The sequence below is a fragment of the Equus asinus genome, chromosome 3 (assembly GCF_041296235.1).
Source record: "Equus asinus isolate D_3611 breed Donkey chromosome 3, EquAss-T2T_v2, whole genome shotgun sequence".
In the NCBI taxonomy this organism is placed as follows: Eukaryota; Metazoa; Chordata; class Mammalia; order Perissodactyla; family Equidae; genus Equus; species Equus asinus.
Genome location: NC_091792.1, coordinates 4,080,096 through 4,101,614, shown reverse-complemented (window position 1 = coordinate 4,101,614; position 21,519 = coordinate 4,080,096). Strand labels below are relative to the sequence as shown.

The window sequence follows — 21,519 nt, the reverse complement described above, 5'->3', positions numbered from 1 at the left end:
TTGTACAATGTTGCTCATGATTAAATTCAGGTTAAACATTTTTGGCAGGAAAATTACATAGGTGATGTACACAGATTTATTTTCAAATGTGAAACTAACCTGAAATCAACTCAACTTGGTTATGATGCATTATTTTATATGTATAGAATAGGCATATACTCTCTATATAGTCTCTCTATATATACATATATAAAATATCTCTCAAATATGTATGTATATATGTGTGTGTGTGTGAGTGCATGCACAAAAATAAACAAAATGCTAGAAAACCAAACTCATACTCGTTAAAATCCAATAATGAAATATTGGCTGGGATTTTTACCCTCTTCCTGGTCAATGCAAGGACTTTAGAATATTTTTATTTCATTTTTTCCCTTCTGAATGTTACTGTTTGTATTTATTTTTTCAAGATTGGCACCTGAGCTAACATCTGTTGCCAGTCTTCTTTTTTTCTTATTCTTCTTCTTCTCCCCAAAGCCCCCAGTACATAGTTTCATATTTTAGTTGTGGGTCATTCTAGTTGTGGCATGTGGGATGCCGCCTCAGCATGGCCCGATGAGTGGTGCCATGTCAGCGCCCAGGATCTGAGCCAGCAAAGCCCTGGCTGCCGAAGCAGAGCGTGCGAACTTAACCACTCGGCCACGGGGCCAGCCCCTACTGTTTGTATTTTCAGTCTATAATTTTAGGTCTAATGATTGTGTATTTGTGTATCAATTTGTTTTATATGTATTCTTTTTATTGCTCTTCATTTCTTCCTTTCATCTGGAATTATTTTCCTTTTAGTATTTCCTTTAGCATGTGTCCTTGGTTCAGCTCCCTTGTTTGATCAATGGATAAACTGAAGGCCATAGATGTTAAGTGACTGGATGAGGTGCCCCACATCTCAGAGGCAGAGCTGGGACTGACACCCAGATACTTTTGAATCCTGGGATAGTATTTTTTCCTCCACATCATTGGAGCCAGAAGAATAAAAGAATAATTAATTGACATGGATGGTCAAATCTACTAATGAAATATTGTAAAACCAGTTATTTTGATGAATTGGCTTTGACGTACTAGCAAGCAAAAGCAAAACACAATTTGTCAGCGAAAGACACAAAAATATTAATTAGGGAAGCTCACTCAAGTGACATAGTATCAGATATATGATAAGCTGCTAGGTAATATTTCCCTGAACATAATGAAACATTGGCCACCAAATGCTGGCTTAGGCATCCCTGCTACTTTTTATACCGATAACAGTATCATCTGTGAACTGAAATAAATGGCTGCCCCAGGGAAAGTAGAAATCCAGAGTACATTTTCCATGCCCTGGAGAGAAGAAAATTGCAGCAGTAACACAGAATTTGAAGTGGAAATGGGACTGTGAAACAGAAAGAGCGATTTAGAAAGCAAGAACAGTTGGCAGGGAGCCGCGTCCTCTAATGACTGCTCCTTCAGAGCAGCCTGAGGACTCCTTAGCCACACCTCTCGGGCCTCATGTCGAGGTTATGTTCTTGGTGTGCTAAGAATTTCAAAGGGAGAAAGAGAGAAGACTGAGAGATAAAGCTAATCACTTCTTCCTTTTCTGTATTCAGTAGTTTGCTTTTATTCTTCACTGTTCCCAAAGTACTGTTCTGTGATATTCCTGAGATTCCCAACCTATCATGTCTATCTTGAGATTTCCAATTTGTTTCTTTTCTTTTTTTTCTTCCCCAACTGCTCCTTTATTTAATCCCTCTTTTCTAAAGGATTTCAATTACACAGATTTCTTCTGTAGAAACACCACTTTCCCCATGGTGGCCAGATTCAATTTCCCAGTCACTGCTGTCTTTGCCCAATGGGGTAATGAAAACAGTGGCCCTGCCAGTGGGATGGAGGTTATGCGTGGACTCAGCAGCATTGACTTCCCCTCCCCCGGGTCGGCCTGGCTGCAGACACTCCTGAGAGCCCAACCTGCCAACAGCAGGGGCCAGCCCTCAAGCTGCACGCAGCACCATTATCCAGGGAATCAGCCGACGCCGAGCGGCCGGTGGGTTAAGTTATACTGCTTCAACCGCGGAGGGGTGGTGCTCGTCTTCACTGGAGGAGACGGTTACTCTGGATATGGATTTTCTTTTCCTGCCTGAAATGTTTCTACCAAAACTATCATTTGTGGGCTTAGAGAATAGTTTTCCACTGTCATGGTACTAAACACTGCATCACTTCAGACCGAAGAACTCATTTTACAGAAAATCAAATGTGGAAGAGGGCCCATGATCTTCCCATGTTCTCCATTATCCTGAAACGGTTAGCTTACAAGAATGGTGGAATGTCCTTTTAAAGACTCAGTTATGGCGCCAACATCCTGCAGGGCTGGAGAAATGCCCTCCAGAATGCAGTAAATGATCTAAACCAGGGACCAATATATAGTGCTCTTTCTCCTGTAGCGAGGATTCACAGGACTGGGAATCAAGGGTGGAAATAAGAGTGACTGCTCTCACTACAACCACAGTGATCCACTAGGAAAATGTCGGCTTCCTACCCCAACAACTTTAGGCTCTGCTGGTCTAGAAGTCTTGGTTCCAAAGAGAATAACCCTTCCACCAAAGGACACAACAATGATTCCTCCTAGAAGTTGAGACCACCACCTGGCCACTTTGGGTCCCTCATGCCACTGAATCAACAGGCAAAGAGATGGTTACTTTAACTCATCGGGCTAACTGATCCTGATCATTAAGGGAAAATGATGTTGCCAGTACACACTAGGGGTAAGGAAAAGAATATCTGGAATGCAAGAGAAAAACATCACCCAACAATTTGAGAAAGGTGGGAGGGGACCTTGTATTCTCTTCTGGGAAAGGGATGTATGTTTTTGATTGCATATGGTGTAAGTGTGTCATGTTAGGTGGAAACATGAGGTGGTTATTGTCTTTATTTGGAGATTAAGGACGGTGTAAGGAGATGTGCACAGGCTCCAAGTCAACGAAGGAAGGACTGTGGTGGTTTTGAGTGTGTCAGCTGGCCTTGACTGAACTATGTCTCTGAGAATCTCTTTTCCCATATGCTTTTCGTCAGGGTGGACCACAAGAGAGATTCGGGCTTGAGACTTTGGGGGAGGAAGTGAAGCAGAAGTCACTTCGCAGCTAACACATCATCACTGGCGTGCCGACTCCCCTCCCTGGTGTGAGGCAGTGACTGGCCTGCAACTGACCCATGTTCCCATGGGTCCCCTCAGTTCCTCCAGCTCCTGACCTGAGGTGCGTGTTGAGTTCTATGACCAAGGGCCCAGCTAATGCATGACACCCACACCACTAGGGTCAGAGGCAACAAAAAGTGGCGTGGGTTTTAGCCTGTCCTCCTGGGCTCCCACCGTGCTTTGGATTCCAGCTTCTTGCTCTCCCCACCTTACGTCCATCTTCTCTTTCCAAATGCTTGTCCTGCCTTACAGAGATTGTACCAGAGTTGCACAAGGTCAAATCCCTGTAACAAATCTGTATAAATAAAATATAAGCCTAAACATACATATATGTGTGTGTATATATGAAAAGCAGATTCGCTAGGATACACACATACCTAGTGATATATAGATATAGATACATAGATACATATCCTCGTGGTTCTGCTTTTATTACTGAACTTTGGATGATATATGATACAAAGTATGTCCTCTTATCATAATGGAATAATCTACAAATCCATAACAGAATGATTATAGGAAAATATCCAAACATTAGGAAATTAAACAACACACTTCTAAATCACGAGTCAAAGAAGAAGTCACAAAGGACATTAGAAATGGTAAATGTTGGATATCAAATATACCGAGTTTGTGATGCCACCCATAGCATCTGGAGTGCACTAGTACCCTCTATTAATTGAAGGTATCCTAGGTGGGGTTCCTACAAGCAGATTCTGGTGCTAGTGATTTATTGGAGGAGCTCTCAGGAGGAATGGATTAAGGAAGTAAGGAGAAAGGAGAGGTCAGGGAAAGAGGCAGCAAAGATATCCTTAGCAGGAACCCACCAGGATCTTAGGAACACGAGTGTCACCATACAATTAACCCACCTTCAGGCAAGGGGGCCTGGCCTTTACTATAGCAGGCAGTCCTTGGCTGCAGGCCAAGTCGGGGCTAAGTTTCCAGATATCTCTAGACAGCCAGCTCCCTCGGGCAGAGGCCAACTCTCCAGAGGAAGGTACTTGGGGGTCCCTGCTCCCAGAGGCCACGGTAGTGTCCCCTGAACCAAGGGGAAGACCAGGCTTGTTTTTCAGAATCTGTCTTCATCTGTAGAATAAGAATATCACCCCTGTGCTGGCTCCTTCCTGTATGGTTGTCAGAAGAGGATGAGATAATACGTAGGAGAGTGCTTGGAAGCCCCAGGCTACGCTACTGTAAGCTCTTGGTGCCAACTTTGAAAACCCGCACATCCCACCTGGACCCTAAACAACTGTTGATTCCTTCCCCAAGAGTGAGGTTGAAGAAAACAGAGGAATCTGAGACTTCCCCAGGTGGAGGTGTTTTGACCTTGGTGTCTGAAGTTGGGGCAGGGTGGTCTAGGGAGGAGGCAGTCCAGCTTGGGGGTGAAAGGAGAAAATAGGAGGGGAAATTGTTGGGTTCTGTCCAGCTCTACCCTCCCGTTGCCTGAGGACACACAGTGCCCTCAGACCTCAGCTCCAGGTGTCCTCAGCCATGATATCACAGTCTAGAAGATCAGGAGGAGAGATGTGGGTGGGGACTAACTGACCTCAGGCAGCTTTGTGCAGCTCTCCTCCTCCTCCAGACCCCGGGGGCTCGGAATTACAGTCTAGCTGCTTCTCGCTGGGGTGTAAAGCCTGGGGGCTTGGGGGAGGAGTGGGAGTTTTGGGCTAGATTTCTGAGGCCAGCTGCTTGTTTCCCCAGGCGCCACCCCAGCCCCATTCCCTGAGCTTGAGGGTTCTGAACTTTTCTCAGATACATTGTCCCACTGCTTTGGATATTCTGTTGCACGTTGCAACGGTTTCTGTTGAGTGCGTACTTAGGAGTGGCCTTGCTGCGTGCTTAGCGTATGTGAATGATCCACTTTAGTAGGTAAGGCCAAACTATTACCAAAGTAGTTACCCCAGTTTATATTCTCACCAGGAACTTATAAAGGATCCTGGAGATCCCTGTCCTCTCCAATATTTCATCTTGTCAGCAGTGCTGTTCATAATGGTAAAATCCTGGAAACACACAAATGCCCCTCAGTGGTTCAGTGGACTAATAACCTATGGGATATTACAGAGTGGCATATAATACAGCATTCAAAAATTATGAACTGCAATGCACAAAATAATATGGATAAATCTTATCAATATAATAATAAGTGAAAAATAAGTCCGGAAGATTACATACAGCACAGTACCACTTTGTGTAAAGTCAAAAGCTATGCACACACCAACACACATATGAACTTTCTAACAATACATTTATATCCTAAGAGAAAAAGTATATAGAAAGCCAAACAAGGTCATGCTAAACACAGGATGATGGTGAGGGATGACAGGGATGGTCTGATGGAAGGGACCATGCGGTTAACTGTCAGCTACTGTCAAGGTCCTAGCTTTTAATTTAGGTGTTACATTCTCAGGTATTTATTGCATTGTTTAAAGTATCTAATTAGATAACTGAGTAAGGTAAAAGTCCATGCATGAACCAATGATGAGGCTCTATTACAAACCAAGCATTTTGATAATTCAATTCTGTATACATATACATATAAATTTTAAAACATAGAAGAAAGGAGGGAAGGAAACATGGATAGAGGGAAGAAAGCACTCAGAGAGAACTAACCAGAAATCGTTAATGTGGCACGTTAGCCAATGCCTTACCCACAGGGGCTGGTTGGGTGCTGTGTGCCATTTATTTCTTTGTCTCCCTTAGGGCTTCACCATTTCAAAAAGATGGGCATCGACCTCCATCAAAACTCTGTAGAACCCATGAACTACTCAATTTTGCAACCCATTCCTGGGACCTCACAACCTCCAAAATGAAACTGTGGCACGCAGAGGTGGCTCTTGCTCTATATCCAGTGGAAACAGAGAAAGACTTGAAACAAGAGGGGTGTTCATGTAGCCAGGGAAGCTGTCATTAAGGGGTCAGTAATGGAGCAATTAAGAGACAATTTTATCAAGGACAGAGCGAACCTTATAAATTACGAGTCAGTTAGGGAAATGATTCTCCTCCTTTTTATGTGTGTAGTACGTATTACTTCTGGGAATTTCTCTCATTCCTTGGGAGATGCATATAAGCATGTGTGCATGTGTCTGTGCTTACTTGCCAACAGGTGTCTCATGGATGCTTAAAAGGATAAATAGGTATTTCTTCAGAACTCACCCCATCAGAGTCCTTAAAAAGGATTGGACTTGAGTGGACCAACAAGCTCTCTGTGGGTCCTCTGGAACAGCAGCCAAAGCCCACTGCACGCCATCCTGAAGCCAAGTAAACCACTCATGGTTGAACCTAATTTTTTCCCCCTCTTACCAAATATAATGGTGCAGACTGACCCTTAAGTGGAAGGGAACACCAGCATTTGGATTTCCGGTATTATTAAACTACTCCCAAATTTACCTTTTCTCAGTTAAATAAACCCAGATATTTCAGGTTTTCCTCATAGAAATCTGTTCCCAAGCATTGATCTTTTTTTAAATTCAAGGTTAATTCTATATGAAGTATAATTTATACACAATAACATTCACCCTTTTCAGGTATATATACAGATTGATAACAGGTACTTCACATTTGACAGGCTTATGAAGAGTACGGAAGCAGCCAAAACCCCTTCTTTCTGGTCTCTGGTCAATGTGTGTTTGATTGTAGGAGCCACGGCTGTCAGGAGGATTAATCCAGGGAGAGGTAAGGAGACTACCTGAGTCCTCTACGGAGGCTAGTGGTGCTTCTGGAGCTTATATTGTGTATCAGTCAGCTCGGGCTGCCATAACAAGATATGGTAGACTAGGCAGCCTAACGTAGGCTGTTCTCATAGTTCTCATAGTTCTGGAGGCTGGAAGTACGAGATCAGGGTACAAGAAGGGTTGGTTCTGGTGAGACTCTCTTCCTGCCTTGCAGACAGCTGCCTTTTCACTGTGCCCTCACATGACACGGAGAGAGACAGAAAGCTCTCCGGTGTCTCTTCTTAGAAGGGTATTAATCCCATCATGAGGGACCCATCCTCATAACCTCATCTAAACCTACTTACCTCCCAAAGGCCCCATCTCTAAATACTATCACACTGGGGGTTAGGGCTTCAGCGTATGAATCTGGGGGGACCCAGGTCAGTCCATAGCGTACCCACAGAGTGTGTATCTGGCTGAAGGCTTCAGACCTACAATGGGTGGGGGAGGGATAGAGACTCTCCTACTTCTACAGAAGTGCTCAGAGTCACTCTTCGTTCGTAATCACATCTTAATGGGGAAACCAGAGGATCAACTCTTTCTATGGGAAACACAAGAGCTGGGTGTTTTTTTACCCCCATTTGGGTCAAAGGGTGTCATGTTGAGACTCCACATTACTCCTCAGTGTCATCACTTGTGAGTCAAGAGTCAAAGTTCTACAGTCAGCACGTCACTTAACAACTGGGATACATTTGCTAGGCAATTTCTTCATTGTGCGAACATCACAGAGTGTACTTACACAAACCTAGATGGTATAGCCTACTACACGCCTAGGCTCTATAGTAGTAATCTTATGCGACCGCCATCATATGCGCAGTCCGTCAGTGACCAAAACATAATGATGCAGTGCATGACTGTGAAGCTAGGGGCCAACTTGCTTTAACTACACTCAGTTAATTGTCTGTTTGCAAAAGTAGTTGGATAATGCATTAGTAAAGGCCATCCTATAGATAACCTCTCTGACACTTGGGTTGCCATGGCCATGCGTGCTTAAGTTGTTTTTCAGGAACTGAGAGTTTACTCCTTGTCCAGTTAAGACCACTGACTCATCAACTGGGTCTACATGGATGACCCACAGGTGACCTCCTGACAACAGGGAGCTGAAAACTCCACCCTCAGATCATGCTAATACCACCGTTTTGTGAACATGCATCCTTTGATGGGCCATGAAGCTTGACTAGGCTTGCACAGATCATCAATTACCTCACTTCTCCTCACCTCCTATCATCTATTCCCACACTTCAGACCACCCTGCCTCTTTATCTCATAAATTTCACTAATCCCCGTTTTCAGGGAGGCCGATTTGAGACTTCTTCTCCCATCTCCTCACTTGGCTACCTTGTTAATAAATCCTTTCTTTGCTGCAAAACTTGTCATCTCAGTGATTGGCATACTGTGTGGTGGGCAAAATAAGCCTGGTTTGGTAAGGATTGTATTCTCCAGAAAATGGGGGGTCTTCCCAACCCTCAGAGTCTACAGTCAGAGGCACAATAAATTCAGGTTAATTTAACCCTCTTTATTCTAACCATTGAGGTTCCAATGCATCTGCTTTAAAAGGAGCAAGATGATGAATTTTCTCTGATATTCAAAGATAGAACAATAAAACTCAGAAAAGTCAAGATGGCCCTGATGCATTAGAATAGAGAATAAAGCCTCTGTAGTTGGTACTTTACATGTAGTTAGCCTTTCCATGAAACTGTGAAAGGTTATCATTGTTACCAAGAACTGCTTTGGGATCCTCAAACAAAAGAATCAATTTACATATTCAATGAGAAAAACCTCCAGTGAATAATACAAAATTCTAACTGAACCCTCAAACAGAGTCACTTTAGCTCTACCAAATAATAATAAATTATTAAATAAAAAAGCTACAGCTCTGAGAATAAAACCTAAGAGTTTCTCTAAAATCCTCTAATGTGATGGGATCCAAATATAATTTGAATAAATAAGCTTTGCTCCAAAAGTGCATGAAATCCTTTCATTGTGATTGTTTCCATGTGTCTTTTTGAAAGCGCCACAGGTCACGTCCGAGAGGGATAGAAAACAGACTCTTTCGTCTAATGGCGTGTTTGCATTAGATAGCCCTACATTGGTGTTCTATCTGATCTGGCTCGATTCTGGGTGTTATAATTTGGGAGTGTAGACTGACACGGTCCCTGGAGAGAGAGGTGCTGCCAGTTGAGGGGAAGAGAAGCAGAGTGTGCTCTGTTACCAGATGATTAGGAGAGGCAGTGAGACTTCAAAATGAAAGGGCAGGAACATTTTCTTATCTCCATCCCCATAATTAAGTCATCAAAGTCCTGACTTTCCCCAATGTGTAGCCGTGTGGTTTTAAACAATGCCTTCGTTTGGGTTTCCTTACAGCCGACCAGGAGACAAGGACCTGGGGGCAGATAGTTTGCTTTGGAGAAAATCCCAGGAACACAAGTGAGGAACTGCTGAACAGGAGACAGGGGAGGGAGAGAAACAATAACGAGGGAGCCACCAGCCTCACATGGGGTTTTTCCCAAAGTACTTTGAAATCATTAGTTTGAGGCTAGATATTAACTCTAACTAACTTCCCATGGTTTGGAATTCTTGTGTATCTCTCCTTCCAAAAATATTCCCATGCTGGGTCTGTTCTTCCATACTTGTGTCCATCTGTATGAGGGTTGCGTTCAAACTAAAAGCGTCCATTGGCCCGGCCTCCCGCCCCAGCCTCTCCTGGGCATTTTCTCTGGCTTGAAAGCCTGTGACTGAGATGTAGGTCCCTTTGGTAAATGCCAGCCCAGAGGAAGCATTAAGTTCACCTGCGCTGTGCCAGGGGAGGAAGGAGATGGCCCAGCTCACTGGAGACCTGGAGGCAGGGTGACACAGGTGTGATCATCCTCGCCTTCGGCAAATATTTCTTGGGCTCTTCTGGTATTCCTGCCTCGGATTAGTCCCTGCCAGGAGAAGCCTACGTAAACAGCACAATGACAATGCAGGGTATCACTGAGGTGCCTAGGGAGTGTGATGGGAACATTGAACAGGGAGCAGTCAGCTCTGCCCAGTTCATAGTCCAGGAGATGCTGAAGGAAAGGAATTGACCAGACGGAGAAGGATAGACACCCTTTTCAGAGAGAAGATGGCATGTGCAAAAGCGCAGGGTCTAGAGTGAGAACCAGTGAAAGGGAAGAGGGAAGAAAAGAGGAGGAAGAGAAGGTAAGGGTCGTGCCGGGAGGCAAAGGCAATTTGTAATGGAACCTGGACATTACCTCCTAGGCTAAGGGGCTGGGGAGAGCTTTAAGCAGACAGATTTGCATTCTGTAAAAATCTCTCTAAGGTCGCTGCAGGGTAGAGAGCAAAGAGGTGGGTCTGGAAGCAGCGGAAGAGGTACTGTGAGTCTTAGTTTCCTTTGCTGCTGTAACAAATTGTCACAAACTTCGTGGCTTAAAACATAAATTTATCCTCTTGGAATTCCAGAGGTCAGAAGTCCAAAATGAATCCTAAGGGGTTAAAAAGCAAGGTATTGGCAGGGTTGGTTCCTTCTGGAGGCCAGGGGAGAATCTGTTTCCTTGTCTTTTCCAGCTTTTAGAGACCACCTGCACTGCTTGGCTCCTCGTCCACTTCCTCGACCTTCAAGTTCATCACTCCAACTTCTGTGTCTGTGGTCCCATCTCCTCCTTCTTGACCTTCTTGCCTTCCTCTTATTAGGACCCTGTGATTACATCAGACCCAGTTGGATAAACCAGGATCATCTCCTCATCTCAAAATCCTTAATTTAGTCCCATCTGCAAAGTCCCTTTGGATATAAGGTAACACTCACAGTTCCAGGCATTCAGACAGGACAGCTCTGGGGAGCCATTATTCAGTCCACCACAGTGATAGTTTCCAAGTGAGAGATAAGTCAAATGAACCCCTAAAATCCATGGGAATGTCTTAAAATAAGGGAGCTCTGGGAAGGAAGAATATAATGTTTCATTCTCTTTTCCCCAGTGCTGAATGAGAAATTTGTTACACACGAACAGACAATTAACAAATATATTCAGGCAAAAGGAATTAGTATCTTAGATGCTCTAGTTTTTTCTCTCTTCTTCTCCAATGCTTTCTTTACGTTGTGTGTGTGTGTGTGTGTGTGCGTGTGTGTGTGCTTGTTTTCATTACGTAAGTATTGCAATTCCAAGGCAGCAGGGCCCACAAGTCACACAAAACATAACAAGGTTCTCTCTCATGAGACTTTAATAACAGCATCAAAGTTAGGTAACACTGTAGTGAAAGCACATTGATGCCTGGGGATTCAGGGAATATATCTTTTCTCAACTATTTCCCTTCGGGGTCCTTGAGAACACTAGTTGCTCTGATTCATATTTTCATCTCCCACGGAGTGAAGCACACATTCTGTACTAGACATTTGTTGTCTGCTGGCCAGCATGCCTTCCTCCTTCCCTCATCTTAACAATGCTAGATTTTCAAATGGATATCCAACATATGCACGCACGCGCGCGCACACATTGGTGCGATCAGCATTTTCCACTCCTTGGCTCACAGTCCATGCGCCATTGGTCTAAGCTGTTCCCAGCAGAGTGAATGCTGGAAGAGAAGAGCTCTCCTGACATGAGGATGTGGATCTGGACGTCTATAGACACTTCACCCGTATGAGGATAAAAGTAAGACCTCTATGGAAAGAAGTGCATTGTGGAACCACTGGAAAAACGTCAACCCAAAAGTCTGCTCTTCCTCTGGATATTCCAGTTAAATGAGCCAATAAATCCTTTTTATTCATTAAGCTGGTTTAAATTGGCTTTTCTGTTTTTGCAAGCTAACATCTCTTAATGGGTACGTATTTATTCCTCGCTGAATGAATATGAATGAAAAAATGAATAACAAGAAAAGCCTTTCATTACAAACTCTTCTTAACACTACTCAGAACATTTTTAGTGTTGATCTCATTAAAATATCTGCTTTGTTTTCTGGACTTTGGCATAATTAGGAAAATCTGGTCACATAATTTTAGAATTACATATATCAAGAGAGCTATATAGGCGTGGTTTTCTAGACGGAGGGTTTGAGGGGCAGCAATCCCAATCAGGTTGCTGACAGCTAGCATCCTGATCTTGGAGAAGCTTTTGCAAGGTCAGCCCCTTGCTTTGCCATAGCTTATTTGAGTTTGGGGTTGCTTTGGGAGCAGATGGAACTTCTGAGGGTGTCAAGGCCACTCCTTGATGCCTTTACTGGCTCAAAGATTGCTCCTCACTCCTTTTCCAAAAATCTTGTAGTGTAATTAAACATTAAATAAGGAAATGGTAAAAATCAATTGCAGAACCGAAAAGGGAGCTAGTCCCCAGGTTACTCATAATTATGTTTAAAAGGCAGCTGAAAGAAAATATCTTAAAGGAAGGAAAACGTAAAGGGTAGAGTGTTCCACCCTCTTACCCCAACTCCTTCTCACATCACCAGTTCAACTTAACTCCCTCCATTTCTAGGAACACCCACAGGGGGCAGAGAACTGAGCATTTTTGATCCTTCCAAAGCAATAGAATTGGCTGAAGCCACCTACTTGGTGACGTAAGAAAACCCCTACAAAGTTGCCTCCCTCCAACATTTAAATGTCTCCAAACTCGACCCTGTGCCGCTATTCTGCCTGATTTGTCAATTTATCTCACTACTGACTCTCAGAAGAAAGTGCAAAACATAGCTTTTTAGAGGTTTAAAATCTCTGAATTTTCATATATGCTAACTACTGCCACCTCTGTCTCAAACATTTTCATTAAATGTACCTATGTCATGCTTGTGTCCTCACTGCATTTTCTCACCAAAGGCACAATTTAATAACTATGAATATATCTAAGCAAATTGAATGAATTTTTTTTCTGAGTAGTTCCTGTAATATGTATGTAAGCCTGGTTTTTACTCTCCCATAGTGATAATATAAAATATAGCTGGTACAACACGCGCAAAAACTCACTTACAAACCATAGACAACACACATCTGGTCTTCAAACAGTCCGTAATTGGTGGACTATTTCTTAATAGAATTGAGAGAACTAGGCAGCCTCTTGGAGAAAAATGAAGTTAGATCCACAGTCCACACCTTATACTTGGCTAAATTCCCTTAGGTCAAAGATTTAAGTGTTAAAAAATAAATAAAATAGAAAAAATCATGGGAGAATTCTAAAATATATAAACATGACGAGCAGGAAGCCTTTCTAAATGTGTTACACAATTTAGAAACCATAAAAGATTGAGAAATTCCATCATGTAAAAATCAATTTGTAAAATCTTTTAATTAAAAAAAAATTATTTTGAAATAGCTATGTAGAGAATTATTCCCAAACTGTGTTAGGAGCAATGTCATTTCACATTACTTGTTCTACGTGTTGTGTACATATGGGGATGTGTGCAGAATAGTGGGGCCCTCGGAGCGTCTCCTCTCCCCGCCATTCTCCGGTCCACCACAGTCCGTATCCTTGCAGGTGTTAGAAAGTCTGCCTTCCTCCTCCTCCATTCTGGCTCGCCCTGAGAGCGAGGAGAGGAGAGGCGGAGCAGAGAAGAAAATGACCACTGGGCTGCCTGTTAACAGGGAGTGGAGTCCAGCTGAAAGTTCACCGCCTTGAGAATCTTGAGGATGCGTAGCCCCATGGGTAGAACAGCCCAGCCGCCACCTCTAGCTATCGTGAGCTCTCCAGTAAGGTCTCCACACATCAAGCTGTCCTTCATCTGACAGGGCTTGTCTGAGAAAATTGGAAGGGAGGGTGTGCAAGAAGGAAGTGCTCTAGAGGTATGGCCTGGTTACTACTATTGACAGCAGGTGCAGTGACACGGGTCTTGCAAATGGAGTATATGTCCACCTGTTCATGCAGCGGTGGATTGTCTGACTGTCCCAGGCCCAGGAATTCTGGCGGAAACACTGGGACAGCCATGGTTAGCTTTCTGACGTAGAAGACCAGCAGTGGTTGTTCTTGCTGAAAGGATTCCCCTGAGGGCACAGAAGCTGCTGTTAAAGGTGGAGGAGCCTGGGGCGGCCTCCAGGGTGGGTGGAGCCATCTGGAGAGTGGGAGGAGCTCCAGTGCCCCGTCCACTTCTCCAAGCCCCAGTGACAGAGTCAGCGACAGGCTCGCAGCTGCACCTGAGGGTGAGCAGCCCCAGGTGTGATGCAACTTGGACGTGACAGTGTTCACAACAATCTGATGCACACTAGGGCATGTAAGTGGATAACAGACAGCTCTGGGAGGAGCCACATGAGAAGTCAATGGAGGAAAAGCTATTTATTCACTTTCCATCTGCTCCTAGTATCTAGGATAGAGTTCAGAGTTAAAGAGGATGAGCCACCTACTGTCATCTGGCAGGGAGGTAAGACACATTGCAAGGAAGGGCCCATCCATTTCTAACCATCCACCTGCCTCCTGCAGGATGTCTGCAATCTCTCTTCCAACCAGAGGTGAAAGACACAGAAGGGCTCAAACCGGGCTGCCTGACCTGCCCTGCCCCGGAGCCACCCTCATAGTTCCCCTAGTCTGCTCCAAATTCCGAGGAAAATAACTTGGGCCAATTTGAGAGAGAAAGGAGTCTTGGCTAAAACATGGCAGCTCTTCTGTAAAATGTTCCCCTCGGAGTCACCAGAAATAGTTGTTGGGCTCAGAAAATACCACAGAATGTGAAAAGGAGGGACACTGAGTTTACAGATGCTCTGCTTGAGGCTGGAATTGACCAAAAAAAGTGTTTAGTCCCAACACCTCCTGTTAAATGGGAAGAAATAGAGACCCAGGAAAGTTAAGGGATGTGCCCACAGTCTATAGCAGATGACTTTTGGTGGATCTTCCAAGTGTATAAGCTAATGACCTCCCCCCACCTTCTTTGGGAATTTTTGTTAACACAGGTGGATCCCTAATAGCCGTGTTTGTGCTCTGTAAACTCAGCCCATTTGCCATCACTGATTGGACCAGGAGTGTATACCCAGCTGTGCCAGTCATTGATCTTTCAGTATTTGAAACCATACCTAACGTGTAAATTCAGAAAAGAAGTGGTAAATACATTAGCCATATTCCCCTGCCATGTCCCTGTGCACCAAGGAGCAGAGAAACAGTCAGCAGAGGGAAGCAGTTGTGCAGAAAAACATGAAGAGTGTGAGCCCGGGGCCTTCCAGTCCCTTTGCCCAGTGGCTCACCAAGCCCAGCTGCATTCCTGCACTTGGGCTCCACGTCAAGTCCCTGCCATTCCCACCTTTCCCCTTGTGTTAGTTCAAGTTACTAGCTGCTATTACGTGCAACCAAAGAATACTCACTAACATCCTCTCACAGGAGGTGCGCATAGATACGGTGCCGGGGTGACTCTCTGCATTCGCTCCTAGGCATCAAGCAGGGGGCCTGCCTGATTCTGCCTTCTCCCACAGACTGCTGAAGAAACACTGACAGAGGGACAATTGGGACTGCTTTTCTGAACCCAGAAGGATGTAGCATGGAAGGGTTTTGCTAAGAGCACTACGATGCCCACATTACAGGGATGCATACAAACCAGGAGGGATGAGAGCTTAGCCGTCCGACGACCTGAATTGCTGACCCCAGTACTCCTTGGGACAGCCCAGCAGTGGCTCTCTCCTTTTCTCTATCTGAGATCTAATCCTGACCTCTTGCTGTCATAGTCTCTGTCTCCTCGGCTCCGTCCTCATGGTCATTTCTGTGAGTCCAGCTAAGTCTGGTCTCCTTGGGAAGAAGTGTCCTCTAACTGCAGTTCCTGTGCTGTCCGCACAGAGCCAGGGTTGCAGACCTCCAGTCCCTTGTTCTACATTGCCGGGACAGTCACCTGCCTTCTTTTGCCTGTGCCCTAATCTCCAAGGGGCCCTCTGCTCTCCGGTCCTAGGTTGGGTTCCCCAGGAGGAGACCCTGATACAACCACTGTTTCGAGTAGTTTATCCCAAGGAGGCAGGAAATGGGGAAGGGGAGGGAAGGCAGCCGGTCAAGTGCGTGTTACGGGCCGGGTACCACTCTGGGCAGCTGGGGCTCCGTCCTGCCGGGAACTTGGGGAGACAGTGAGAAAAGCCTCAGAGTTTCCCACCCTAAGGGGCAAGGAAGTTCACTATTTATTTACCTTGCAATCCCCATGCAACATTAGCGGATGTCCGCTCCTGGGGGATTAATTTGGCCACAGCTGTCTGGCAGCATGCTTGGACCGAGAGCAAGCCCTCGGGCAGAGTCGCAGCTTCTAGCAGTAGGACACCTTCCACACGTACTCAGGTGAGGTCCGAGGGGACGCGCGCGGGGCCCAGCGCTGTCTATACGGCCTACTTGTCCCACTTGCGCCTGGGCTTTGGGACATTATTACACAGGCCTGGCGTTGTCCAACATGAACTAAAGTCAAAGACAAGTCATTCAAATAGGCGGACCCCAGACAGAGCCCCACACCCAGGAGAGATGAGCTCTAGAAGCTCTCGACTCATGTCGGTGCTCACCCCACTCAGCAGCAGCTGCCAGAGAGCAGAATTAAACCCATCCCACGTGATATTGCACACAGGAGAAGCTCTTTTATGGAGTTAGTCAGATAGGGATAAAGTTGATGGTGATTGTTTTTAAGGAATAGTCTTATTGCCAAGGCTGTGCCAGGTTTCTCATCAAGTCTCTCTATCCTTGTTTTCCTCCAAGAATGGAAATGCAAGATCAAGGAACGCCACAGGACAGAGGTATTTGTTCCTCTGTTAAAACATATCGCAGCCGAAAGAGAACGGCCTTCGAAACCAATCAGTCGAGTTCTGATTCTGCTTTTGTGTCTTAGAAAATCCTTCCCAACCCTACGGTTGTGAAAATATATGCCGATATACTTTTTAAAGGCTTTACAGCCTTTCACATTTAAATATTTAATCAATTTAGAATTTATTTTTGTATATGGGTTTGGTTTTTTTTCCATATGGATACCCAATTGTCTAAGGAACATTTATTGAAACATCCATCCTTTCTCCACTGGTCTACGGTGTCACTTTGTCCCATATCAAGTGCTCATGTGAGTGTGAGCCTGTTTCAGGCTCTCTTCTGTTCCATTGGTCTGTTTGTCCATCCCTGGGGCAACACTACACTGTCTTAATCAGCATGGCTTAGAAATTTTCATATCTGGAAGGACAGGGTCTCCTACCTTGTTATTTTTCTTCTAGACGGTCTCACTGATTCCTGGCCCCTTGTATTTCCCTATACATTATAGAATCAGTTTGTCAAAGTAATTGTCGGAATTTTGATTAGGATTGCTGAATCTATAAATCAATTTGGGGAGAATTGACATACACATAGTATGCTTCCATTTATATAAAGTTAAAAACTAAGAAAAATTAATCTATAGTGTTTAGAGATCGAGAAATTTAAAATATAGCAAGGAATTGACTTCCACAAAATTCAGTGGAGTGGTTCCCTCTAAGAGGGAAGTAAGGGGCCCTGATTTCAAAGGGTTACATAAGGAGCCTTTGTGTTATTTCTTGACCTGATTGTAACTATATGGGTATCTGCCTTATAATTATGTATTAAAATGTGCATTTATGGCTTACTTAATTTTCATATGTGTATTTCATAATAACATATTTTTAAAATTCCACCTCTGCCTCTTGCTGGTTGTTCCATTAGTCTCTGTCTCTCTGAGCCCCGGTTTTCCGTTTTCCCATTTGTAAAGTGGAGCTCAGACCACACCTGCATCACAGATCCATCTCTTCTCACAACACTGCAAACAGCACGAAGTCCAGTGCTTAGCGCACACTAGAAAATAAACAAATGCCAACGTTCTTGCCCGTCCCCAGCAATCTCTAGTAGAGTCAGCCAGAGAGGAGAGGGCAACCTCCGTGAGGACTACGTATGCAGGAGTCGGCTGCACGCAGCCTTGGACTTGCCCTCTGTCCTGTACAAGAGGAATGCTGACTGGACAGCGAGCTTATCTCCTATTCTTTCTGGAACTCATGACATCTGCCAGTTTCATCACCTTAGGTATATAGGGCAGAGTGAGGCTCAGTCAATAATGCTTATCTCTAAACCAGCCCTGTCCCAGAGTCACCAGGTGGCTTTCTCCCCACCTTCCCTCTGCCCTTGGAGCTAGAGAAAGTGAACCTGTAGCCTCTGAGTCCTACTGATAAGCACCGCCAGACTGTAGCAAAGGGAAGTAGAATTTTCAGAATAATTTATTCTGAATTGAGATCCCTTTAAAATAATGCCATGGGGCTCCTGTGTTATTTATATATATCTCCTTTCCAGCTCTTATGAGTTAGGTACCAAAGTTAGTCCCTTAATGATAAAAATTAGAACAATAATGGTTAAGATATTTTGAGTGATTGCTCAGTATGTCAGGCATTTTGCTTAGCATTTCAGGTGTATTATTTTATTTAATCCTCACGTGACAATAAGTAGTATTTTTCGTCCCCTTTTTACTTAGAAAAGTTATGACTCCCTAGTGTCCCACAGGTAGGAAATTGTGGAGACCTTTACCGTATATCTAAATTTGTGTTATGACAAGCTATGGACTGAAGTAGTGGATACACACACGCATGCTCGTGCATACACACAGGCTCACGTGCCATGTCTCCTGTTTCTGCACTAAGTGAGGTCACAATCATGGTGTGCTCTCCATCCTGTGTCATTTCTCTACCGCTGATGACCACATGTGAGAGAACTAACAAGTAACCATGAGGAGTTCCCTCCTCTGACTCGGTCAACGAGGATTAATTCACCTGGTAGAAATGAGATGATGGACGAAGACCAGCAGGCACCTTATGGCCCCGGTTACAGCAGGTGACTGTATGCACAAATTGTTCCACATCTGAAGGAGATCAAATTATCAAGTGAATACAGAATTAGCTGCTGGTTGGGCCTTAGAGAAAGTAATTGTGGTCGCAAGAAATACCTGACCAGAGACCAATAAGATCCTCTGCTGCAAAATTTGGAATTAGAACAAGGAGCCGTTTGAGTCTCTGCTTCGCCGGAAATGTAAACGTATGCTCAGGAGCTGGGAGGGGCAATGCGCAGCGCGCCCAGAGGAGCACAGACCTCTGCTCACCTCTGCTCACCGGAGAAAGCGCATGGAACAGTGGTGCGAAAGGAAGCAGAAAAAGGAGGTTTCGAGAAAGAGCTGCGGGCTGGCGGTTCCAGCCCCTCCCGGAGCCCCCGGCACGCCTGCCCGGGCCCCTGGAACGTCCCTACAATGTCCCGTATCCTTTCCACTGCTGCCCACATGGGCTGGTTAGTTGGTTGGTTTCTGTCTTAAAGTGGCTTGAGTGTGGAAGAGGGGTTTTTAAAAGGAAAAGACCCCCTTTTCCCAGGGGAAAGCCTAAAGAACTGTCATTTCCTGACCCACCCGCAGAGCCTCAGGCCTCCCTCAGGCTCTGTCCCTTCGATGCGCTCTTCTAAGAGCTCCCCTGTCCCGCTGCGCCCGCGCCCCTAAGGCTGCCCGATCCCCTGGCACTCCAGCACCGCAGCAGCCCGATCCCCTGGCACTCCAGCACCGCAGCAGCCCGAAGCCCACACCTATCATGCAGTGCCCATTTTTACAATAACCAGGGTAGACTCCAGAACCTGCCCCTTTTAAAAACAGCCAAAGAAAGAACAAGCCTCTAAATCGCCACAGGCGGCAGGATATAGCCACGGGCCATTTCTCCCCCAAGAAGAAGGAGAGGGCCCAAGCGTGCCTGGACAGAGGGAAAGGACAGAGAAGGAAAGCAAGGTGGAGCAGATGCACAGTGCCATCCCAGGGGGAATTTTAAATCCTCACGCCTGGTCCCACCTGCAGAGGTTCTGATGGAACCGGCCTGGGGCCCTGGCATCAGTTTTAAAACCGCCCTGCCTCCCAGGGGAGTCCATGAGTGGCCAAGGCTGAGAACCGCTGGTGGAGGGCAGAAACATTGTTGGCAGGAAGTTGGGCTGGTGTTAGGAAGAGAAGAAGGTGATGAGAATTGTGTTCTGCAACATCACAAGGTGGCCCAGATAACAGCAACAGAGGCATCCAGTTCCAAAGACTGGTCTCTTGAGCACAGAGGTACTTTCTTGTCCACACACCTATTCAATCTAACTTGGTTTTGACACTCGTGAATAAAAGCATCCATTAGCACACATAAAATTGCAGAGGGTCAAGCCTGCGATTCCAGCTGGCATTTCAGCTCTGCTTAATTTATTAAGCTCTCCTTAATAAACAGTGCTGTCCAGCAAGGAGGATTCCATACTTAAAGAAAAGGTCGAAGGCGAGGTGGTAAGAACAAAATAGATTTGAAGGTTAAATGACCCTTCCTGAGAAAGCAGGAGAAAATCACTCGAAGTTATATACCATCACCTCCAAAATCTCTGTACTGAAAAAGTAATAATTACCAAGCCCCAGTGGCACATAATATTTTATCTGACCACACTTGTGGCCACTAAAGGAATCTGGACAGTCCCTCAGAGTCTGTTCACTGCCAAGGGCAGCACTATATCGTGATGTTGACAAAGGGCCAAGCCACATCTCTTCCTGCTTCTCCCCCTCCTCAGTCCCCTACCACGGCCATAAATCTCCTGTCAAACCCAGGGAAACAGCTGAAAGGGACCCAGAGATGTAACTCAGTGAACATTTCCTCTCTCAGCCAAACTGGCCTGTGATGGACTTTCAATATATTTGCTGAATGAATGAATAAGCGAAAGAATTAATTAACCTAAAGATAGCCTGGGAATCAATGTAAACAATGCTACACAGCAGGAAAAAGACAAATGCTTGGCATTGACTCAGAAATTCTGTAGTAGTTGCTCAATAAATGAGTATTAAATGACAGAAAAAAGTTCTCTTTGAGACATTGACCCAGGTGAAGCATATTTATTCAAACCCCAAGGCCATGTTTCAAAACTTTGCCTAATACTAAGAAGTGTCTGGTGTTTTTATTAAAAATACGAATTCCCCAGGCTCCTGCCAAGTAGATTCTATTTCGGCAGATCTACTGCAAGATCTGGAAATCTGTGTTTGCAAAATTCCTCAATGCTCCAGGGCCAAGGTGTTAAGGCAGTTTGCTATTTTTCTTCAGCTTAGTGGCGTTTGACCTATTCATTCGCTCAGTAAACAGTCGTTGAGTTTCTGCTGGATACCAGGCATGGAGTTAGGCGCTGGGCATACAGCATGGCCAAGGACGACAAGGTCCCTGTCCTTATGGGGCTTACCCTAAGGGAGATTTGAACCTCCTTAGGTAGAATGAGATAACAACTCAAAAGCATCTGAGACCAACACAAACAAAAACCTCCTTTAGTTCCTGGTCTGATGGAGGAGAAGGAGAGAAGATAAGCAGAAAGAAAACTTTCTAAAGAGGATTAAAATTCAAAGTCTGGGAAGATGCTAGAATTTGCACGAATGCCTAATTTCTTTATCATCACCAGCACCCAGGGTGGCTTGGCCTGAGAAGGGAAGCATTCCAGTGGTTTGTTCCGGGTCACTTCAGTGACAAGAGGTAACACTGGGGCCAAGGGCTAACGTTCCTGCCTGACATCCAGAACAGGAATGTGTCTCTCTCTGGGGCCTACGGGACTTGACTTAGAAGAGTTTCCAGAAAATAAATGTTGTAATTACTGCAACAGATGAGTGAAGCTTTCATTGCTTTCTGAAGAGCATTTGCTGTGAAGGTCTCCTCAGGGATGTCCTGGAGAGCCTGGGGCTGTGATGTTTCCATCTTTATCACCAGTAGAAAGTAGAGGGGTTACAGGGCTGAAGTGCAAAAAAGCACCA

General features: G+C 45.0%; 1 protein-coding gene across 1 annotated transcript in view; it reads left to right on the top strand.

Moving 5' to 3' along the window:
* Window positions 1-3,483, top strand: part of ETNPPL (ethanolamine-phosphate phospho-lyase) — a 35,142-nt gene extending 31,659 nt beyond the window's left edge. Inside the window, exon 13 of the mRNA XM_014839082.3 lies at window positions 3,037-3,483. Within this exon, the coding sequence (XP_014694568.1) occupies window positions 3,037-3,108 (72 nt within the window). The 3' untranslated portion in view covers window positions 3,109-3,483. The remainder of the gene's footprint in view (window positions 1-3,036) is intronic.
* Window positions 3,484-21,519: the final 18,036 nt, after the last annotated feature.